A 20,522-nucleotide genomic window follows, 5' to 3' on the forward strand; every position below is an offset into this window, starting at 1 on the left:
CACAGCACTGCGTGCACCCGCCCTTCTTAAACTGCATGAGCCCCCCCCGCGGCTCCTGCCGCAGGACCCGCGGGCCGGGGGAGAAGGAGGAAGGGAAAGGAGAAGGAGGAAGGGAAGGGAGAAGGAGGAAGGGAAGGGAAGGGAGAAGGAGGAAGGGAAAGGAGAAGGAGGAAGGGAAGGGAGAAGGAGGAAGGGAAGGGAAGGGAGAAGCCGAGGATGAGGCGGCGGGATCGGGAGGGGACACCGAGCCCCCTCCGCGGCCGCCAGGGGGCGCCGCGCGCCCTCGGGATGCAGGGGCTCGGGATTGGTGGGGCGCTCGCGGGCTCGCCGCTGATTGGCCGCGCGGGCCGGGCCGGGCGCGCGGCGCCGCTTCTTAAACGCGCGTGGCGGGGGCGGCGGGAGCGGCGAGCGCCGGGGGCACCGCGACTGTCGCGACATGAGCGAGGTGAGCACGGCCGGGGGGGGACACGGGGCGTGGGGTTTGCGGTCTGCCGTAGCTCCTCGGAGAGGTGAATGTCACCTTCGCTTCTCTCCGGCCGGCCGGGGAGCGAGCGGTGCGATCCCGAGGCTCCGCTGCGCTTCCCGCGGGATGCTACCGCTGCGCTTGTTGCGGATCTGTAATAGCCGGATCCTTTTAAACCCTAATAAATAGGTCTCCACAGGTGTGCGTGTGCCTGCAGAGTATGAAGCAAGGAGATGTTTTGCCGTTTGAAGGATCAGGCACGCAGTGGAGAGTCGTTTAGTTAAAACCCACTAATAATTTCATATATATATATATGTGTGTGTGTGTGTGTGTATTGCCAAATAGAGCAGTAGTGCTCCATCCAGAGCACAACAGCACACTTCCCAAAGTTTAGCTTTAATTAACCATTCAGAAAAATGATGGAATGGACTGTTCTCCTGGAACACTAGATCGACATATCTGTCTATCTATCTATTTATTTATCTATCTATCTAATGCTTTCCTATCTATCTAATGCTTTCCTGTCTATCTGTCTATCTATCTAATGCTTTCCTATCTGTCTATCTAATGCTTTCCTGTCTATCTGTTTGCCCATCTATCTATTTATCTATCTGTCTGTCTATCTAATGCTTTCCCTTGGGAAAAAAAAAAAAGGATTTAGTAAGTTGTGGGAAAGTTGCCTGCTGGAGCTCATGGAAAAAAAAAAACCCGCCCTATTTGTAGTTGGAATGATGATATAAACTTTACAAGTGGTGTCCTGGGAAGGATTGCAATTGAGGGGGGAAAAAATGTAAATAGTGCCAAACATGTAAGGATCACTTGTCTGCTTGTAAATAAATAAGCTGAGAATTTGCACTTGTGGTTTTCCTTGGATTATTTTTGTTTGTTTGTTTGGTTTTGGTTTTTCTCTCTCACTGGAAAAGTTCAAAATAGAATTTTCTTAGTGGGAAGTGTTACCAGGCAGGAGGACTCCTGGATGGTGTAATCAGTGAAGTGCTAGGCATGTTCAGCTGGCAGATCCTTCTTTCCTTAGTGCAGCTCGTTCTTTGGGAATCAGCAGATGTGCTAGTAACTGTGCCTTACCCAGCACTTGGTTTTGGAGGCTCTTTGCTGTTATAAAAGACCTGCTAATCTATTAAATGGGATTTTCCTTTCTCAGCAGCAAAATTAAGAGTGACACCAAATCGGTTGTGCCTCGTTGCTGTGCAGGTGTTACACTCAGCTGTGGTTTTATACACGAGGTGCAAACCCAAGATGAAAAGGAGTGGAGCAGTGTGTTCCTGGTGCAGGGGTTTATGAGGAGCAGCTTAAATCTTGGCTTCCAGGTCATGCCAAGAGGGGAGAGCAGAGGAAATCCTCAGGGTGCTTTGCAGGGATCAGGCAGCCCAGGTGTGGTGCACCAGGCTCTCCGTGACCTCTCCTCTGCTGCTGCCTGTATTTTTGTCAGCTGGATGGAGTTCAGGCAGTGTGGGTTTGGGGGATTTTGTTGCCTTTTTTGTTTCAGTCACTGTTACTTTGACTCCCCAGTCCAGCTGAAGGATGCTGTGAGATGCAGCAATACTGTTCTAATTAAATATATAATTTGGGAAAAAATCTTAAAGTGAGGAGTAATATTTGGGTGGTGCTGCTGTACTTATAACTATCCAAGGCAGTCTTGTTGCAGCTTTTGTGCTGGGTTGTATTTGCCTACTAATTCTCTTTCATAATTTGAATCAGATTCCTTGCCCTTTGGATTTTAAAAGACTCAGTGAACATAAAGATCCTCCATTGAGCATAGGAGTTCTCTATTCATAGTGCATCTCCTTGTGCCTCCCAGAGTACTATTCCTAGCAAACCCTTGGAGGTGGGAGATGTTTCTTTGGTGCAGAGCTGTGACACTCAGCACTGTGCTCGGTGTCTTGGGTGCCACTGTCATTCAGCTGCCAATATTGGGGAGTTTATCACCCAGTGAAGAAAAGCCTCCCTGCTGTTACTGCCCTTTGGAGTAACAGCTGACAGCAAGATCTGCTAAAAAGCAGATGGAAGCAACTAGACCACCCCAAACCTCTCTGCAAAAGACTGTTGTTTAGAAAATGAAGCAAAAACCCCCCCCTTGAGCAGAAAGCTCCTTAGACAACTGTTTGCTGCCATGGGGGTCTTAGTGGATTTAGCTTCTAATGCTGTAACTGAAAGATACTTTTATTTTCTTTGGCTTAATCTGCTAAAATAATCTGTGGACAGGGTGATTGGAAAGAGGCTCATTTAGAGCCATCTAAAGATTATCCCAAACACAAGGGTGCTGGGAGGGTGGGAAGGGTTTTTTTTTACTTTATGGTAATGATTGTCAGGATTTGAGCAGCGCTTGAAAGGTGGTTGCAGGAGCTTTGATCTCCCTCAGAGTTGAGTGAGATCTTGCTGAGACTTTGCACAGGTTCTCATTGTACTGCTTCATGCAAAATTAACTTATGGGCAGTGATTATGATGATTTATGATATGAGACTGATGGAACAGGTTTGTCAGAGAAGCTGTGGCTGCCCCTGGATCCCTGGAAGTGTCCAAGGTCAGGTTGGACAGGGCTTGGAGCAACCTGGTCTAGTGAAAGGTGTCCCTGCCCATGGCAGGAGGTGGGACTGGATGGTCTTTAAGGCCCCTTCCAACCCAAACCATTCCATGATTACCAGTCTCCTGGTGGAGAAAGCTGAGCAGGAAGCAGTAATTCATCTGGCTGTAGTATTTTTCTATTTTTTAGCAGCTAAATTTTTTTGTTTTTTTTTTCAGAAGGGAAAATGAACTTTTCCACAGAAAAACACTACACTTCTTCCTCAGGGATATTTGTCTGAAAATGTGTTTAATAAGCTTTGGCAGAAATCTGGCCCCATAAGTAGTGGGAATGTGAAGTGTAAAAGTTGGATCTTGTGGCGTTGCAGATCATGGTTAGTGCTTCCTGCTGCCCGGCTTTTGGTGGCAGACAGATCCTTTAGCTGCACAGGGAACTTCTTGGGAATGTCACTGTAGACTGACATGCATTTTTAGCTCTGAAAATCTGCCATCAAATAACTGAGGAGCCTTTTCTTTAGATCTGTAGCTGTTTTCTGTTATTTTTTTTATGAGCCTAGAGAGAAGAGCCGTGCTGGGAAACATCAGCAACTGTCAATGAGCAGCCATGAGAGGCAGCCTGTCTTCCATTAAACCTCTCTAATCACACAGGATGAACTGGGGAAAGTGGTTTTGGGTGATGGGCTCACAGCCCAATGCCAAATTGCTCTTCACAGCCAGTTGTTTTACCAGTGAGCCTCTAAACTCGCTCCTGGCATGAACTTGATTCACCACAGGGATTCCTGTCATCTTATCAGTCATTTAACTCTCTGACATGTTGCAGATGGTGTTGGGTCGTGGTGTTCTCCTGCCACAAAGGTGCACAAGAGGCATTTAATCACACAGACATTTTTACAACATCCCCTCTTGCCTCCTGTGTGGAATGTTTCTGGTTGTCATCAGAAACCAGGACTTGGGAAGGAGTGCACTTAAACACTCTGGTCCTGGAGCCCTGGATGCTGTTCCAGTGGTTCAGGGCTGAAGCACACCTGTCATGAGAACTTAAAACAGCCTTGGCAGAGATTTGTCTTGTTGGATGCACTGATTTTATTTGGATATTAAAGGTCAGAGCAGTATTGCTGTAGGGGAGGTAGTAGTAGTGTTGGTGCTGGGGAGGAGCTGAGCTTTAACACACGTTCTTCAGGTGTCCCATTTTGGGAGGGCCATTTGGGAAATCCTTTTTGATTGCCTGAGGCACCTGTGATTTAAGAGGAAAAACTTGCACTGGAAGAGCCTCCCACAGTGTGAGAGGAGTGCAGTGCTGATTGCCAGGGTGCTGATGGGCACCACAACTGCTGTGCTGGTTTGAGCCAGCAGCTTGATATATCTGAGCACTGGCCCAGCTGCCAGACAGCAGCAAGAATATTCAGTATTCTGGCTTGCCTTTGGAAACAGGTGTCAAGCAACCAGGCACATGAAATTCAGAGATTGTGGGGTTCTGACTCCACAGAGTCTCTTAGTTGGGGAGGTGAAGAGCTGGGGACTTCACCTCTGCATAAATACAGGAGGTTTGGATACAGAGAACACCAGGTCTTGTTTCTTTGAGCTGCACCAAGCTCTTTGCCTTATATTGCCTCTGGGTTTTGAATCCTGCAGCCGCTGCTGTGCTGTGTCCACCTTCCAAAGGATCCTGAAGGGTGTTTGTGTGTCCTGTAATAGGGGTGTGCAGGGAGTTCACGGGCAGATGAGGAGTCTGGAGCACTGAATCTTTGTTTTGAAGCTCAGATGACTTCAGGGGCAGGTACCCAGGCAGCCAGCTCAGCAAAGGTGGAGGCTGATGTGGGCTCACACTGGGATAAGAGACATTTTTGTGGAAATGGAGCTTCACCAGTCCTTGAGGTGTGTCTGTAAGACACCAATCACCAGGGCAGTCTGTTTTCCAAACCAGTAATACCCCATGGCTTGGTGGACTGGGCATGACCCTTCCCTCCAGGTTGAGGGGAGAACCTGGAGCATGCCTCTGTCCCTCTGGACAGATGTGTCCAGCAGGAGGCTCTTGGAGAAGGAGAGGGACACTTCTGAGTGTGAAACATTATGGGTAGGTGGAGGCTTTTGTCTGAAACTGTGGCTGCTTCAGGTGGTTAAATGGCAACACTGGAGTTCTTTCTTAGGTCCTTCTGATAAATTCAGTTGAAACCATTTCACTGAAATAATACTTAGCATTTTGGAGCTGGATAAACACAAGTGAGGATTGTACAATGACAATCTGATGGCAGGGAGTCAAAGAACTGGTTTGTGGGGGGAAAACACACCACATTTGTTTAGAGGAGCTCCTGTTCTCTGGGTGCTTCCAGTGCTGAGGGGTGTCTCAACCAGCCACTCATCTCAGGGGGGGCCTTCTGGATGCATTTTTCAGATACTGCCATGACCCCCAAGTGTTAATTATTTGCCTCACTGAGGTTATACTCACAATAGGTATGAAAAGTGTGTAGCTCTAAAAACCACAGCAAGAACGTGGCAGGGTGGAGGAGGAAACTCTGCAGCTGTTACAGGATGGGGGTGGGATAGATAAGCACATGAACATCAGTTTTTAATTTTAACTCATGTCTATTTATTAGCTGAGTGGTAAATTGCAGCTCAAAAGAGGAGGAAGAAGGGAGAACAATAAGTTTTACATCTGTCACTTTGCCTACTCCTTCCATCAGTGTGGTTTCAGTGGGATCAAGCATCTTCTAAAATAGCTCTTAGAAGTGATGTTGGAAATTGTTCTTAATTTAATGGAACTGGCAGAAGCACACGGGTTTTCTTGCAATGTATGGAGTGCCAACAGATTCAAACAAAAAACACTTTAAAAAAAAAGACATTTAGCCTTAATAGTACGTTTCAGATATCATATTTTGTTGTAAAAGAATAACTTAAAGCAAGAACTCCTGCATTTGTACAACAGGAAAACTCCAACCATCACATTGCAGTAAGTGATAATATAATTTCAGGTTGTAAAGCATGTTAGTTTCTAGTCCAATATCCTCAAATTTGTAATGAGTTGGCAAGTTTGTAAGAGTCGTCATCCAACAGTTTCTACATTAACTGGATCAGGCTAATGATGAAATGTGATGTATAGTGGCAGTTAACTGCAGCAGGAAGAGCTGTGGCATTTTCATCAAAGGTTTCTGGGTGTTTTTTTTTTTTTTTTGACTTGAATAAAGTGTTTGATTTCCAGTGTGCTGTTGTCTGTCAGTTTTTTTTTTTTTTTTTTAGGGATGGCTTGGAAAACGGGTTTGCAGGTTTTGCCTCTTTACCTTTGCTATGTGATAGAGTGGCTTTGCCACTGGATGTGTAAATCCTGACACCCACTGAGGAGGATGGGAGAAGAAGGCTGGAGGAATCAGGGGAAAGCAATGCCTTCCTTCAGCCTCTCAGGTTGCACCTGGTTCTCTGAGCCAGGAACCACTTCTCTCTCTGCAAGGCACAGGATATTCTAATGAAGATGAATAACATACATTCAACCTCTTTCTAAGAAAAGGTGTTCTGTTGCCTCAGTTGTTTGGATGTTGGTAGATAACTAGAAACTGGGTCAAATCACAATCATTTTCCCCCCCCCATTATCCTCTAATTTTTCTTAAGAAAACCAGCCTTTATTTCTCTTATGGAAAGATTGAGACAGACTGTATAAGCTACGTTTCTCTTATTAGGAAAACAAGTGACAAGAAACTGCAGAAGAGCTGCAATTGTGAAACATTAACAATGGCAGGATTTGAGGGCACAACTCGTGCCCACTCTCTGTGTCTGCTCCCTTGGAGACCAGACTTGTCTGCTTAAATTGGGCAAGTGTCACATAGACCAGGTTTTTGGCTGGTGGTGTCTGAACTCATCAGTTCTTACCAAGTGGGACATGGCCTTATTTATGCACTAACATGGAATTTGGAGGATGAAGCACAAGTTTAGTCAGAGAAGAAATGAAAATTGGTTGCCTACATGCCTTGAATATTAGTTACAGCTGAACAGTCTTTCCTCTTAAGGAGAAAAGTATTATTTTACAGACACCGAGTGTTCTTGTATTATCACCTTGGTATATAGTGCATGAAATATGACCCTAACCAGGGGTGTAGCTGGCACTGTGAGTGCTGTAACAGTAGATGGAATGAGTTAGAGAGCTCTTTTGTGAGAGCTGAAAGTAAGAAACAAAAGGAAAAGGAAAAACCTGCAGAAGGTGGTGTCCTTCTGTCTGACTTTGGAGACCTCAGAGATGGTGGGGAAGGTGGCACTGGGTATGAGGACATCATATGTTCCAATGCATGGAAACACAGAGCTCTAACTATGCCAAAATATGTACAAATGCATATTTAGTGTCTTTAACATTGAGTCTTAATGTCCAAATGCCTGAGAGAAAGGTCTGAGCTGTTTTGTCACCAGCCTTATGAGGTGTTCCTTGGCTGGCAGGTTTGATTCAGGCTGGGCTCTGGAGCCTCAGCTGCTGGATGGTGCCAGCAGAACTGGAAAACTGCAACAGCAGAACCAGGGAAACCTGAAACATGTTCAGGTTATAATGGTTTAAACTTGGAAATGCTGTGGAAGGTCGTGTTGGATTGCTGCACGTGAGTCTCCTAAAAGTGAAGGAGAAGGGATTCCTGTAGGGATCCTGGCTGGCTGTACACCCTGCTGTGGATGCATTTTCAGGGGTTTTGGGTGCACCTTTTCTGGGAAGGATGGAGCACAGTTCAGAAATGCCCAAGCTAGCACGGACTAGGGCTATCCCTGGAAACAGAGAAATCCATGTTGTGCTAAAGCTTGTTCAGCTTGTCAGGAGTTACGGGTTCTTCTGGAGTGAAGCAGCTGGAAAAGTCCTGTCAAGGCCAGGTTGGATGGGGCTCTGAGCAACCTGCTCTAGTGGAAGGTGTCCCTGCCCCTGGCAGGGCATTGGAACTGGATGATTTTTAAGGTCCCTTCCAACCCAAACCATTCTGTGGTTCTAAGTCAGCGTCTCTCGCAGGAACTGAGAGGAGGATTGCACGTGAAAAGCAGTTTTTCACAGAAAATCCCGTGGCTTTGTAGAGGGTGGAGGAGACCTTAGAAGAAAAACAGGAACCCGCATGGCTTAAAAATCCCTGGGCAGAGTGTTGGAAAGCAGACAGCACCCATTGCTAATGCCTGGGGATGATTTGCATCTCCTTGTGTCCACTATGACCCACAAAATAAGCCAGCAGGTACCGCCCTCCTGGGCACCTGGCTGTCCCCCTGCCCTGGGGACACTTTGTTCTCTTTGAATCCAGAGGGATAACCAGGGATTGAAGTGGTAGTTGGCAGCATTCTGACTGCAGAAGATGCATTTTTGGGGAAAGGGCTGTCGAGATCATGGTACCTCCTGAATTGGTGCAAGTGTGTAGTTAAGCAGATGAAGCAAAAATTAGTAGATCTGAGGACATGCTTGATTTCTTGAGGATTTTGATGATATGAGACCTTTTCCTAGTGGCACTCAGGATGTGAAGGAAGACCAGTGACCCGTGAGAATGTTTTTATCATGGCACTTCCCCACAAAATGTTTGCCTGTAGTGAATTGGTGTTCCTGATCCAGGTTTTTTCAACTGATCCCATCCCTGATGGGAGCCACTATCCAAGTACTGCTGGACCTTTGCATCTCTACTCAGAAACTTCAGCAAAGCCTCAACAGGCAGTTGGGTTGGTTAGATGAGTGCCCTTTTCTACCAGGGAATGAGGGAGTTGGGCTTTGGATGTCCGATGTGGATTTGTTTTAAAAGGGACCAAACAAGGTGAGTGCTGATTCCATCAGGCAGATGCAACATAATCTGGTGAAGGAGAGAAGCCTCCATGAGATGAACCAGAGTTTGATGCCCAGATAAATGTGAAAGCATTATCAGAAGCAGGAAAATAATCCTCATAAAAATCACAAGTGTGATTTTCTTGGACTCAATAATCTCAGAGGTTTTTTCCAACCTAATTGATTCTGTGATTCACTTGAATTTTAGGCATTTTCATTCTCCAGCTTTAATGTTGCAAGTAATGGGGTTCTGTCCTCCTTTTCTCCTGTAGGAAATATGCTTCCCTTTCAAATACACAGTATTAAATTATTCTTTTTTTAAACACTGAATACTCTGGATGTTGACTCCTCAGCACATAATTTTAACACTAATGGAAGTGCTCTGAAGAACGACTTTTGTTTGAACTTAGGGACAGTTCTGGAAGGAAACCTGAATGACACAGAAATGAGTTTCCTTGAATTCCAACCATGTATCTTTAAAAAGGGAGGTGAAGGGAGGCAGGAGATAAACTGCTGCAAATTAGAAGCATTAATTTGATGGGAAGGGAGGAGGAGGAAGAGAGGATGGGGGAAGGCAGGCAGCTTTCTGCAGATGACATGGGAGAGAGACAAGGCATGTGGCTTCATAGCTGCTTCACACATATCACTGCTGCAGTCAGATCTGACAGATACACACCCCTGGAAGAGAGCAAACATATTGTTGGCTTGGCACACTTTAAAATACATGTGCCAGCACACATGTGCTGCAGTTTAAGCAGGGCAGCCAAATGCCTAAGGCAGGCCAGATTGATGCCAATTTTAATTTGCCAGTCAGACTTGGCTAGTTATCACTCCTTTCCTTCAGCATGTTCTGTGAGCTACTGGAGAGCACCAACACCCAGGCCAAGCTGAGTGAACCTCTCCACTCAGATCACAGCAGATCCTCTCTGTTCCACAGGGCTTTGATTCTCAGCACTGCTTTGTATTCCTTGCGTGGATCAAAAGCTTGGTGCACTTCCATCCTGGAACTGGACTTGTGGGACGGATTTGCAGGTGCTATAAATATGGGTAGCAAAGGATCTGGCATTAATATCGTGAATTGCAAAGAGCCCAAGCTGCAAATTACCTGAATTTGAGCAATGGCTTTTGCAGTCATGCCATGTAAGCCTTTAATAGCTGTTTTTGTCTGGCTGCAATGTGTCTGGCTGCAGCACAGCTGGATCTACATCTGCTTCCAACATGAAACTTCTCAGGAACTTATTTTTTTGTCTAGTCATAGTATGTGAGACTATGGATTTTCTGGAGGAGCACATTAGGATCCCCTTTTTAATGGCATTGCTGGATGGTTTGCCGTGTTTGTGTTTGAAGAGGTGCAAATGTTTAGATGGGTAACATTTTTCTTCTGCTTCATATGGAAGGCACAAAGTGCAGAATGGAGACTGGTACATAATGGGAAACTGAAAACAGGGAATGACTAAGGATTACTTGGATTGGAGAAGGTTTCATTGAACTTGTATTGGAAAACACGGTTCGTAGAATCACAGAGTAGTTTGGGTTGGAAGGGACCTTAGAGATCCTTCAGTTCCAACCCTCTGCCATGGGCAGAGAACCTTCCACTAGACCAGGTTGCTCAGAGCTCCATCCAACCTGTCTTTGAACACTTACAGGGATAAGGCATCCATAACTTCTCTGGGAAACCTGTTCCAGAACCTCACCACACTCACAGTAAAGAATTTCTTGCTAATATCCCATCTAACCCTACTCTTTGTCAGTGTGAAGCCATTCCCCCTTGTCCTTGTAAATAGTCTCTCTTCATCTTTCTTGTTGCTCCCTCCAGGTCTGTGGAGGGAGAGTGTTTGAAACAATGCAGGGGAGCTTTTGCTGAATCTGCCTGAGCACATTTTACCTGCACTTGTTCCATGGCTGTGGCACTTCAGGAACTGTGGAACATTTGGTCTCAGGCCAGGTAACCTGGTGTGTCTGTCCTGGGGCCGGGGACCCTGCGAGCAACCTGCAGCTGCTCAGTGAAAATCTCTTCCTTAACTTCTCAGCCGCTGCTGGCAATGAAACGAGGAGCAGCATCCCTTCCACCGAGCAGCTGCAGCGTCCTGGGAGTTCCTCATTTGTGGAAATCCTGATTTTTTTTACTTTTTCTCTTTTGGACAGAGCTAGACTTTTCTTCTGCTTGCTGCGTGTGAGCTTTTTTTAATTTGCTGCCCCCGACTCCTGGAGATGAAGGTGACCTTGTGCATCACCCTGTCCCTTTCCCTTTTATTATGTCGGGGCTGTTCCTAATCCCTTGGCTGCACTTTCAGCTCCTGATGCCGGGAGCCTTGCTCCGATCCGCATCACCCCCCCGACGAAGCAGCTCCCCTGAAGTCTCTAGATTGTAAAAACGAGGGACAAATCCTCTGTGTCAAGGGCAGCTCCAGCCGCCGATCCCGGGCTCCCCGGGCAGGGATGTGCCCGTGGCACAAAGCCAGGGATAACGGGTTTGCGTCATCCGCCTGTGCTGCCCTCGGAGTCCAGTGATTCCCTGCCGCTGGAATAACCCTGGAGAAGTCCCTGTCGTCCCTGTCATCCCTGCACGTGGCTGGGGGGCTGCTGGCAGTCGCTCCCTGTGACCAGACGGAGTTAAGTGATGCATAAACATCCTCAGCACTCGCTCTTGCTCCTGCCTTGAAAATCGGAGGTCTCGTCTTGAAAAAATCAAATGTTTTGCCCCGAGGCGAAGGCAGAAAGTTCCTTTTTTTTTTCGTGGTGGCTCAAAGCTGCCATAATTAATACCTTTGGAAAAAAAAAAATACCTCACTGGCCTGTTCCTAGTGCAGCCTAACAGACTGTAATAGCATCTGTTTGCCTCCGAAATGTGTAGGGAAACAGCAAGAAAATAAGAACAGATTTATTTTAATTTTTTTTAATTGTACAACTAGAAATAAAAACACGCCAACAGGGAAAAAAAAAAAAAAACCAAACCCACCAGGATTTTTGCAGTCTGGGAAGAAGCAGCCTGTTTTAATAATGACAGGCAATATGATCAGATATGAAGCAATTTGTCAGTGCAGATTTTTTGCCATGAATAATCCAAGCTGTCCCTTGAAGACAGCCTGGAACTCAATTACAGCTGAGTTTACAGCTCAGCAAATTAAATTACCCCAAACTTCAGAAGGGCTCGGAAGAATAAAATCTAAAGTAAATTTTTTGCTACAAAACCACCATCCACAATCAGTTATATTATGCTTAGGGGAGATCCCTGACCTCTTAATTGGCTTAGGACACTCTTCCTATCTGAAGATGCTGATATTAAAGGATAACCAAGACACTGTCTGTATCCAAATGCTTTTTCCAGGCTTCCCAGGGTTATCTTGCTCCTAATCATTTTCTATGAACTACCTGTATTGCCTGCACAGGTGTCAAGGCTTATAATTTAGGTTGCCCTGGTACAACTGTTTGTGGATCAGAGACATCAACTCATCACTGAAATGATCAACAGGAACAGTTGAAACATGGATTTCTTTTTTTAGCTGCATCATTTCAATGATTGTTTTCAACACAGCTCTGCCGAAGGGTTATTTTTAACTTGAATAATTTCAGTGCTCCTGTTTTCTGGGTGACCTTGCAAACAATTGTTTCCAAAGAAACGAGGCCTTGGGCACGGGAAGGTGTGGCTGGATCGGGCTGGAATGGGAAGTAGGAGTTCTTAAGGCAGGTTTCCTGCCCAATAATGCCCTTTCTGGAACTGTAATGCCAGGTCTGATGCTGCCAACAGATAAGGGGTCATAAGAGAAAAGAAGGAAGAGACCACCTTAAGAACCTCTGTCCCTTTTTATTTATGCCATTGAGCTTAATCAATTATTATGTAATTGAAATACTCCTCAGGGGTCACCTTGGAAATGGATAAAGAGAAAATAGTGTAATTAGGATCTAGGCTGTATCACCCATGTCCAAATGAGAACTGAGGTAATTTTTTGGCAAGTGGTGTGAGAAGGCTTATTCTGGAGTTGATTTTCCCCTTTTTGCCCTTTGCTAAAGAAAAACCTAACACTCAGTTTAGAGAAATTCCACAGTCCCACACTGAGGTTCCAACTGCACTCATGCAAGTAATTCTGCTGAATTCAAGACAACTCCTTGTCCACATTTGAGTTAGCTCTGTAAATAAGCCATGCTGGATCAAATCCTCCATTTCCTGCAAGAAAAAAAAAAAAAAGGGATTACTTCTCATGGCTGGCATGGTAATTAACAGGATTTGGGAAATACATTCTTGCAGCTGCTTTCAAAATTAACTTCAAAGATTCCATTAATCCCTGCCTCAGAAAAAAAAAATAAATTGTGATTACAATGTCTTCGGAGAAATAATGTTTTAATTCAAAATATGCTAATAAACTAAATATTAAGCAAGCCACTGTTTGTGCTAATTACGTTGATTACACTTGGTGTTGGTGTAAATATTCTGTTTAGAGCATAATATGGAATCTGAATACAAAATCAGCAGGTTCTCACTGTGCTGATTTATAAATTACAGCCCAGCATCGGCAAAAGTGGGGCACAGGGAAAGTTCTTTTCTGTGCTGTTAGAATATTCACACCCAGCACTGTAAGTAGGTTCCTTATCCCAGACAGAGAGTCTCTCTGCCTGTTTTTGTCAGATGCCTCCTCTTTTATCCTGGAAGCTGCCTCCAGCCCTGGGATCCCCAGCACAGCAAGGACATGGAGCTGCTGGAGAGAGTCCAGAGGAGGCACCAAGAGGATCCCAGGGCTAGAGCAGCTCTGCTGGGAGGAAAGGCTGGGAGAGCTGGGATTGTTCAGCTGGAGAAGAGAAGCTTTTTGGTGACCTGATTGTGGCCTTCCAGGACCTGAAGGAGCTCCAAGAAAGATGGAGAGAGACTATTTGCAAGGGCCTGGAGTGACAGGACAAGGGGGAATGGCTTCACACTGACAGAGAGTAGGGTTAGATGGGATATTGGGAAGAAATTCTTTGCTGTGAGGGTGGTGAGGCCCTGGCACAGGTTTCCCAGAGAAGCTGTGGCTGCCCCTGGATCCCTGGAAGTGTCCAAGGCCAGGTTGGACAGAGCTTGGAGCAACCTGGTCTAGTGGAAGGTGTCCCTGCTCATGGCAGGGGATGGAACTGGATGATGTTTAAAGTCCTTTATGTCCCAAGCCATGCTATGATTCTAAGTGTGCTGGGTGCTAAAGCCCTGCTGCCTGTGTACACTCAGAAATGCCTGTTCTGAGGACTCACCTCAAGCCAAAATCTCTGTGTGGACAAAGGTAAGCAAATCACACCTCTTAAACTGAGGCAAATTTCCAAAGACCATGAGCAGCTCTGAGATTAAGTCATTCTGTGTGCCTTTTGCATAGATGTGTAAATAAAAATGTGTGTTTTATATGGGTAATGACCACACTGCAAACAAAATCATGTGTAATTGTCACAGACCTATTAATTTCTGACACATATTACTGTGGTTTCTGGGATGACCGTGTGCATGACCATGTGACTAAAGAAGTCCCAGAAAACCCCTGTCACTGTGCCAGCTTTCAGCCAGTGCAGTTTGAATCCCATCAGTTCATCTCAGCCCACCTGTGTAGTTTTAATTTATTAAAATAGCTATAGGAGAGCCTTAATAAAATTAGGGACAATCAAGAGCCAGTCAAGTAGAACACTGCTTGACCCGTGAGGATAATTACAGGAATTGTCAGAGTGCCAGGGATCATTTAGCTTTGACAGCCAGGATGGGAAGATGGATTCTGGTGTTCTTGCTCTGGCAATATCCTGCTGCCCTGGCAACAGGAGACAGACAGAAAACTGGCTGTGGAAAACTCCCTCGCTGTAAGGGAGGGTGCAGGGAGAAGGTGAGAGGAAGCACTGAAGTAGAAGTTGATCCGTATTTTTCTCCTTCCTCTGAGGTGCCCAGAAAATGTGCTCTGTGGTTCCTTACACTGATGTGTGAGACAGAAGTAACAGGCACATTATCAGATTTACCCATCACTCAGAGGAAATCTTGGCTGGATGTTCTGTACCTGCTGCAATTACCTTAAATGTGGGCTTTGAAGGACGCTCTCATCTCATAAATATTCAGCACCACATCCATAAAAACGTGGCAGAAGAGTGGAGGAACTTGGAGGCACAAGAGCAGCGAGGAAGGTTTATTTCTATGGCTCCTTCTGCAGTTTTCATTGCTATATCTGACCTTCTCCCTTGGATTCTTCACTTCTGTCTCCAGATGTTCTTTAGGTGCCTGGCTGCGACTGATGTGCATGAACCTGTACGTCACAGAGTTGGTTTGGGATTTGCCATCTGTCTGCAGACCAGTTTTGAGAAGACATAATTAGGAGAGAATGAGTGAAATGGCAGAATTTGTGCCTGCCTCTCCAGCAGTGCACTTTATCTCTACCAGCTGTTCATTTTCATGCTTTCTGATCTATAATTCCAAAAAAAAAAAAATAAAAATACAGTGGTGCTAAAATTCCAGTCCCATTATTTAGAGGCCATGAATCCTTTGCAGCTTCAGCAAATGGAAATCCTTCTGTCACAGCAACATCATTTTTCCTGCTCTTAACATTTTCTTAAACTTTGTAATATATTTTGCCTTTTTTTTTTTTTTTGATAACCAAATTATTTGCTGTGTTGTAGTTAAGAGTAATGGTTTTCACACTTTAAGGGGTGAAATGCTGAGTGCTGTAGTTTCAAGGCATGGCATTAGAAAGAGGTTGTTAAATACAGTGAAAACAGAAATCTTCAATAAAGAAGAGTTTAACTTAAATAATAATTTTGAAATCCCGAATTCTGCTGAGTGTACCCACTCATCCCAGGTTATAGCTGCTTGGTTCTTCCTCTGCTTAAATTTTGGATCTTAATTTAGTTTCTGATGTGCAGCTTGTGTTCTTTGCTAGAGCACAAAAGAAAAGCAATTGCAAAATTCCCACTCAGGATGTCACCTCATCACGTAATTATTTTCCAGGAGCATGTATGGACAGTGTGTTGATCTACCAGCAAAGCTGGTGTTTCCCTCAGTGCCCACCACGTGTTTTTTAAGTGGATATGTTGTTTTTCTAGATTTCTTCAGTAGCAAATTTATACCATGGTGTCAAAAACCATGGACAATAAAGTTGGTGAAGGGTCTAGGGAGTAAATCTTGTGAGGAGGGGCTGAGGGAGCTGGGGGGGCTCAGCCTGGAGAAAAGGAGGCTCAGGTCCCAAATTTATGTGTTTTTAAACCAGATTCCTCCAATTCCTTCTTTAGTTGTAAGAAGTGTTCCACGCTGGTGGAATGTCCTCAGGGTTTCACCTTGGGGAAGCTAATAAATGCACCATGACCCTTCAGGCTGTAATGGTTAGATAATAGATGTGCTTTGGGATCTGCATCTGCCTGTGGTTTAATGAACCTCAGCTGGGGCTTCCTTCAGTGCCCGAAAACTCTCAGTACCTTCAAAGATCAACCAACACAAGTCAAGATCAGTCGTAAAATCAGTTTGTAAGAACTTTTGCTTCTTACTTTGTTTCTGGGTAGTCAGCCCTAACTGAATTCAAGGAATTATGCAAGAAGTTGGATGGGGCTTGGAGCGACCTGGTCTAGTGGAAGGTGTCCCTGCCCATGGCAGGGGGGTCGGAACAAGATGATTTTAAGGTCCCTTCCAGCCCAAACCGTTCTGTGATTCTAAGCATTTAGTCCTGAAAAACAGCAGGTAGAAATTCTTGTTTATCCTGATCATTCTGCCGTGATTAGGAAGCTTTCCTTAGTTGGAAAACATGGAAAGTCCCTCAGCAGATATTTACAGTGACATTTTTATTTGCAGAAAGGTCATAAACTTCATAAATCTTTAAATGTGTTTTTCAGTACTTTTTTTCACTTGGAGGCTGAAACAGCTGAATTTGTTAATTAAAGCAGAAGGCTATGAAAAAAAAAAAAGAAGGTGCTTATGAAATAGTTCAGTTGGATTTATGTCTCTTACAGAGAAAGCTTTGTATGGAAAAAGGGATGGTAGCTCAGAGGGAAGATTTCTTGGCACGCAGTGGGCTGAGCCACAGCCATTTTTGTGCTGCACAGAACCAACATGTATTTCCTTCTGTCACACATTGGGGATGGACTTGGTAGGAAAACAAAGCTTAAGAAAAGCTTAGGATATGCACAGACTTCACTGCCAGGGAGCACAGGGCATCCTCATAACTTCTCATGTGTCCATGTCCTGAGTCATGTCTACGCTGGCTCCTTCTGCTGCCCACTTTGCAAAAAATTTCCACTGTTTTTATTCTCTTAATCCCACTCTTGGATGCTTTTTCACTGCTTTCCTGGGATACAGCTCCCTGTGCCTCGTTGACCCTGCCCTGAGATGAAGCAGCAGGATGATGGTATTGCTGTTATTGCCCGTTTGTCAGAACTTTCTGGCAGCTTCGTGTCCCCGATCGTGGACTTTGTGTGGCTTCATCATAAAGCAAACAACCCTTCTGCCCCCCAGAAATTCTGTAATCAACACCTGGCTACGATCCCTGATACTGAGGTGATAATTAAAAGCATAAATGAAAAGGTCAGGCTATTTCAAGACAAGAACAGAATGTAAGATTAAAGGCAAAAATTAGGCTCGAGGGTGCAGGAGGGGCTGGAAGATGAGTGGAGAAGCTGCTGCAGTAATTTAACATTCTTCTTGAAATGTCCTCCTGGCTGCAAATTCACTTTTGACCTCAGTTTGTATGCCTGGGGGACTAATTTAGTACAGTTTTTCATCCCACATTAACTAGTGCTGTGTAGAGCACTGAGAATTTAACGGGAAAGTGAACCTGTTCCTTTCTTACTGGGATTTTGAGCATATGGCAGTAGTCTTTTTTACTTCCTCTGCTGACAAATTGGGACTAACTTTGATTTTTGGAGACATTTTTAATTATGTGTCTTTGGTGTTCTGTAAAACCACTGAGTTAAAAATTAATATAGCCCCAAGCAGTCATAAACTGTGTTTCCTCCTACGCGACACAGCAACAAAACTGTTTATCCCGTTTTACTGGATAATCGTTACGGATTTGCACTCATGTTCACTTCAGCTCTGATGTTTCTTTGATGCCTGGTGGAAAGTTTATTCAATGTTTCTGTCCTGGTGCTTGCCTTAGAAAATGCTGGGGAGTTTTAGAAGCAAGCTCTGAACGAAGGGAGCTGCTGTAAGTTGTAGGGAGTGGAAATCCTCTCTTAGGAGGGAAGGCTGAGGGAGCTGGGGCTGTTCAGCCTCCAGAGCAGACACTGAGAGGGGACCTCCCCCAGGTCTGGAGGGGCTGCAGGGAGGGGGCAGAGGATGGACCAGGCTCTGCTCAGGGGGGCCCAGCAATGGCACAAGAGGAACGGGCAGGAACTGATGCCCAGGAAGTTCCACCTGGACATGAGGAAGAACTTCTGTGCTGGGCAGTGACCCAGCCCTGAACAGAGACCAGAGAGGGTGTGGAGTCTCCTCACTGGGGATATTCCAGACCCATCTGGGCACAATCCTGTGCCATGTGCTCTGGGATGACCCTGCTGGACAGGGAGGTGGGACCAGATGACCCCACTGTGGTCCCTTCCAGCCTGACCCATCCTGTGAAAGCATCAGACGCCAGAAATTAATGTAGTTTTTCTTGTGTTTCTGTGGTTTAAATTTGATCTCTTGCATCTGAGGACAATATCATTTATACCAACTCTTGGAGGGCTTTCATCCACTGCCTCTTGAAAATACCTGCAGTAACTCCCCCTCATGTTTAGTCCCCTTGTGCTCTGAAGCACATTGAAAAGCTCAGCTTTGTTCTGAGCCTGCAGTAGCATCATGAAAGGTGATGAAAGAAGAAAGAAGCTCCAGCTGCCAATAATACCAACATCTTGAAAATGTTTTGAAAAGTGGGTCCACTGAATGTATTGAAATGAAAGGCTAAAGGCTTTGCAGGAGTATGATCCCATTGTATGTGGCTTTTCCCTAAGTTTCAGTGCCCTGTTAATGAGAAACTGATTCTCACTTTCAAATCCATTGCAGTCACTTGGAAGACAGCACAGGGCTTATGGATCAAAATACATGTATAACTAAGGGAAAAGCTCTCAGAAGTTGGTTTGGCAGACTTTCAGGCTTCCTTCTGTAGAAGTCCAGTGGTCACCAATCAAACAAATGGCTTTAAAATACTTCAGCTGATTTCAGACTTAAAGAAAAAGCACCGTGACCTCATGAATAGAAAAAACCTTCGTTTACCAAACCCAAGTTTTTATTCATTTTCTTTGACAATATTCCCCTCTCCCTGAGGGGAAGTCTGGAGATGTGCAATAAATGTGTGAAGCCATATTCCAGCACTCCATCAATAGCAGACTGAACCTGACAGGTATAGCCAGGGGAGGAAAGAGAAGCTTTCATAAAACTTAAGTAGCACAGCCTCAAATGCTCAGGAAATAAGACAACTTGGAAAAGCATTTAAAAATATACAGGGGAGGAAAAAGCAATATAGTTACTTTTTTATTGAAAGGAAAATCCAGCATTTTTTTTTTTTTGGGTGGTCCTAATAAATTAACACTAAAATCTAGTTTAGAATGTTGATTGGAATTGAAATATTAACCAAACAGAGTCATAAAGGTTAACATCCTTAGCCAAACTGATTGTTGGGTTGGATTTATTGATTCCTGGCCGTTGGTAACTTATGCCTTTGTCAAAGATGTTTATCCCTTCAGAATCCCTTTCTTCGATGTTATTGGTGAAGTTTTCTTTCCTGCCTTGGCTCTGAGGCTCCAGGGAGGAACAAATAATGTATTTCCATTTTGGGGGGAGGCTGTAGCTGTGGTTGAGGCTCAGAGGTGTTTTCTCTGGGGCTGCTGTGTCTCGTTGCACACGGTGAGAGATGAGGCAGAGCCAGCAGAGACGAGACAGATGCACTGAAGTCTGTCATGGAGAAGGAGATGGGACACCACTGGAAGCCACGTGCAGCTCTTGTACTCTCCTGAGGGGGTGGAAGAACTTACTTTCCCCCTTCTGTGTCAGAGCTAAGGACACATGAAGGTTTTGTGTGTACATCATGATCAGCTCCATACACAAAAAGGACCTTGAAAATACCACTGCTTTGGAAGAGAAACCAGAGCAGCAGAGAAGGTTTTAACCAGATAAATATATATATATACACTTCAGATAAATCTGTCTGTATGAATTTTCATTTGAGAATCGACCCTGTCCATATTTTGGTGCAAAGCATTTGGTTTGCAGTGCTGCTGTTTAACTTTCCTCATGCAGGAGGGTGCTCTGCCTCTGATGGCTGAATGCAGCTGGATTTACTCACTGAGTTTAATACTCCTGGATTTTTACATGTACAGCCCCAGAGGATGAGTTCTTTAAACAAATAGGAATAATTTTGCATAAGAAATGTAAGTTTTGCCATATTTGCCAAAGTACCTTAAGGTGCTAAAGTGCCTGCGAGATATTTTCTAGGGGACGCAGAATAATTTTCACAGAGTGACCATTCCTAAGCTGGGAAGTTCCCTGGCAGTGTAACCACACTAGTCCAGCCCTGCCACTGTAAATATTTGGACTGCAGTGGTGTTGGTGACTTAAATCAGTTGGTTTCATGGAAAGTCAGGAGGCTATTCCTTGGACAGAGTGAGCTGAAGTGGGAAGTTCCATCTTCTCCTGTGGCCAAAGCAGAAAATGAATCTCTCAAGGAAGGAGATTCTCCTTTGTTGCTGATGTATTTACAGGAACATTCTGATTTTTTTTATGGCACTGGCCAAATGAACTTCTAGCTGGGCTTTGGCCTTTAGAATTTTCTCCCTGCAAAACCTCACAGCATCCCTGTAATCCTCCTGAGTCATGGA

The 20,522-nt window shown here is 44.9% G+C and overlaps 1 protein-coding gene across 1 annotated transcript in view; it reads left to right on the plus strand.

The window, feature by feature from the left end:
- The first annotated feature begins 364 nt into the window (after positions 1-364).
- Positions 365-20,522, plus strand: part of PCP4 (Purkinje cell protein 4) — a 52,252-nt gene continuing 32,094 nt past the window's right edge. Inside the window, exon 1 of the mRNA XM_018088720.2 lies at positions 365-445. Coding sequence (XP_017944209.1) covers positions 437-445 — 9 coding nt within the window. The 5' untranslated portion in view covers positions 365-436. The remainder of the gene's footprint in view (positions 446-20,522) is intronic.

Source organism: Manacus vitellinus, unplaced genomic scaffold, assembly GCF_001715985.3.
Source record: "Manacus vitellinus isolate BGI_N305 unplaced genomic scaffold, ASM171598v3 scaffold_108_pilon, whole genome shotgun sequence".
NCBI classification, from domain to species: domain Eukaryota; kingdom Metazoa; phylum Chordata; class Aves; order Passeriformes; family Pipridae; genus Manacus; species Manacus vitellinus.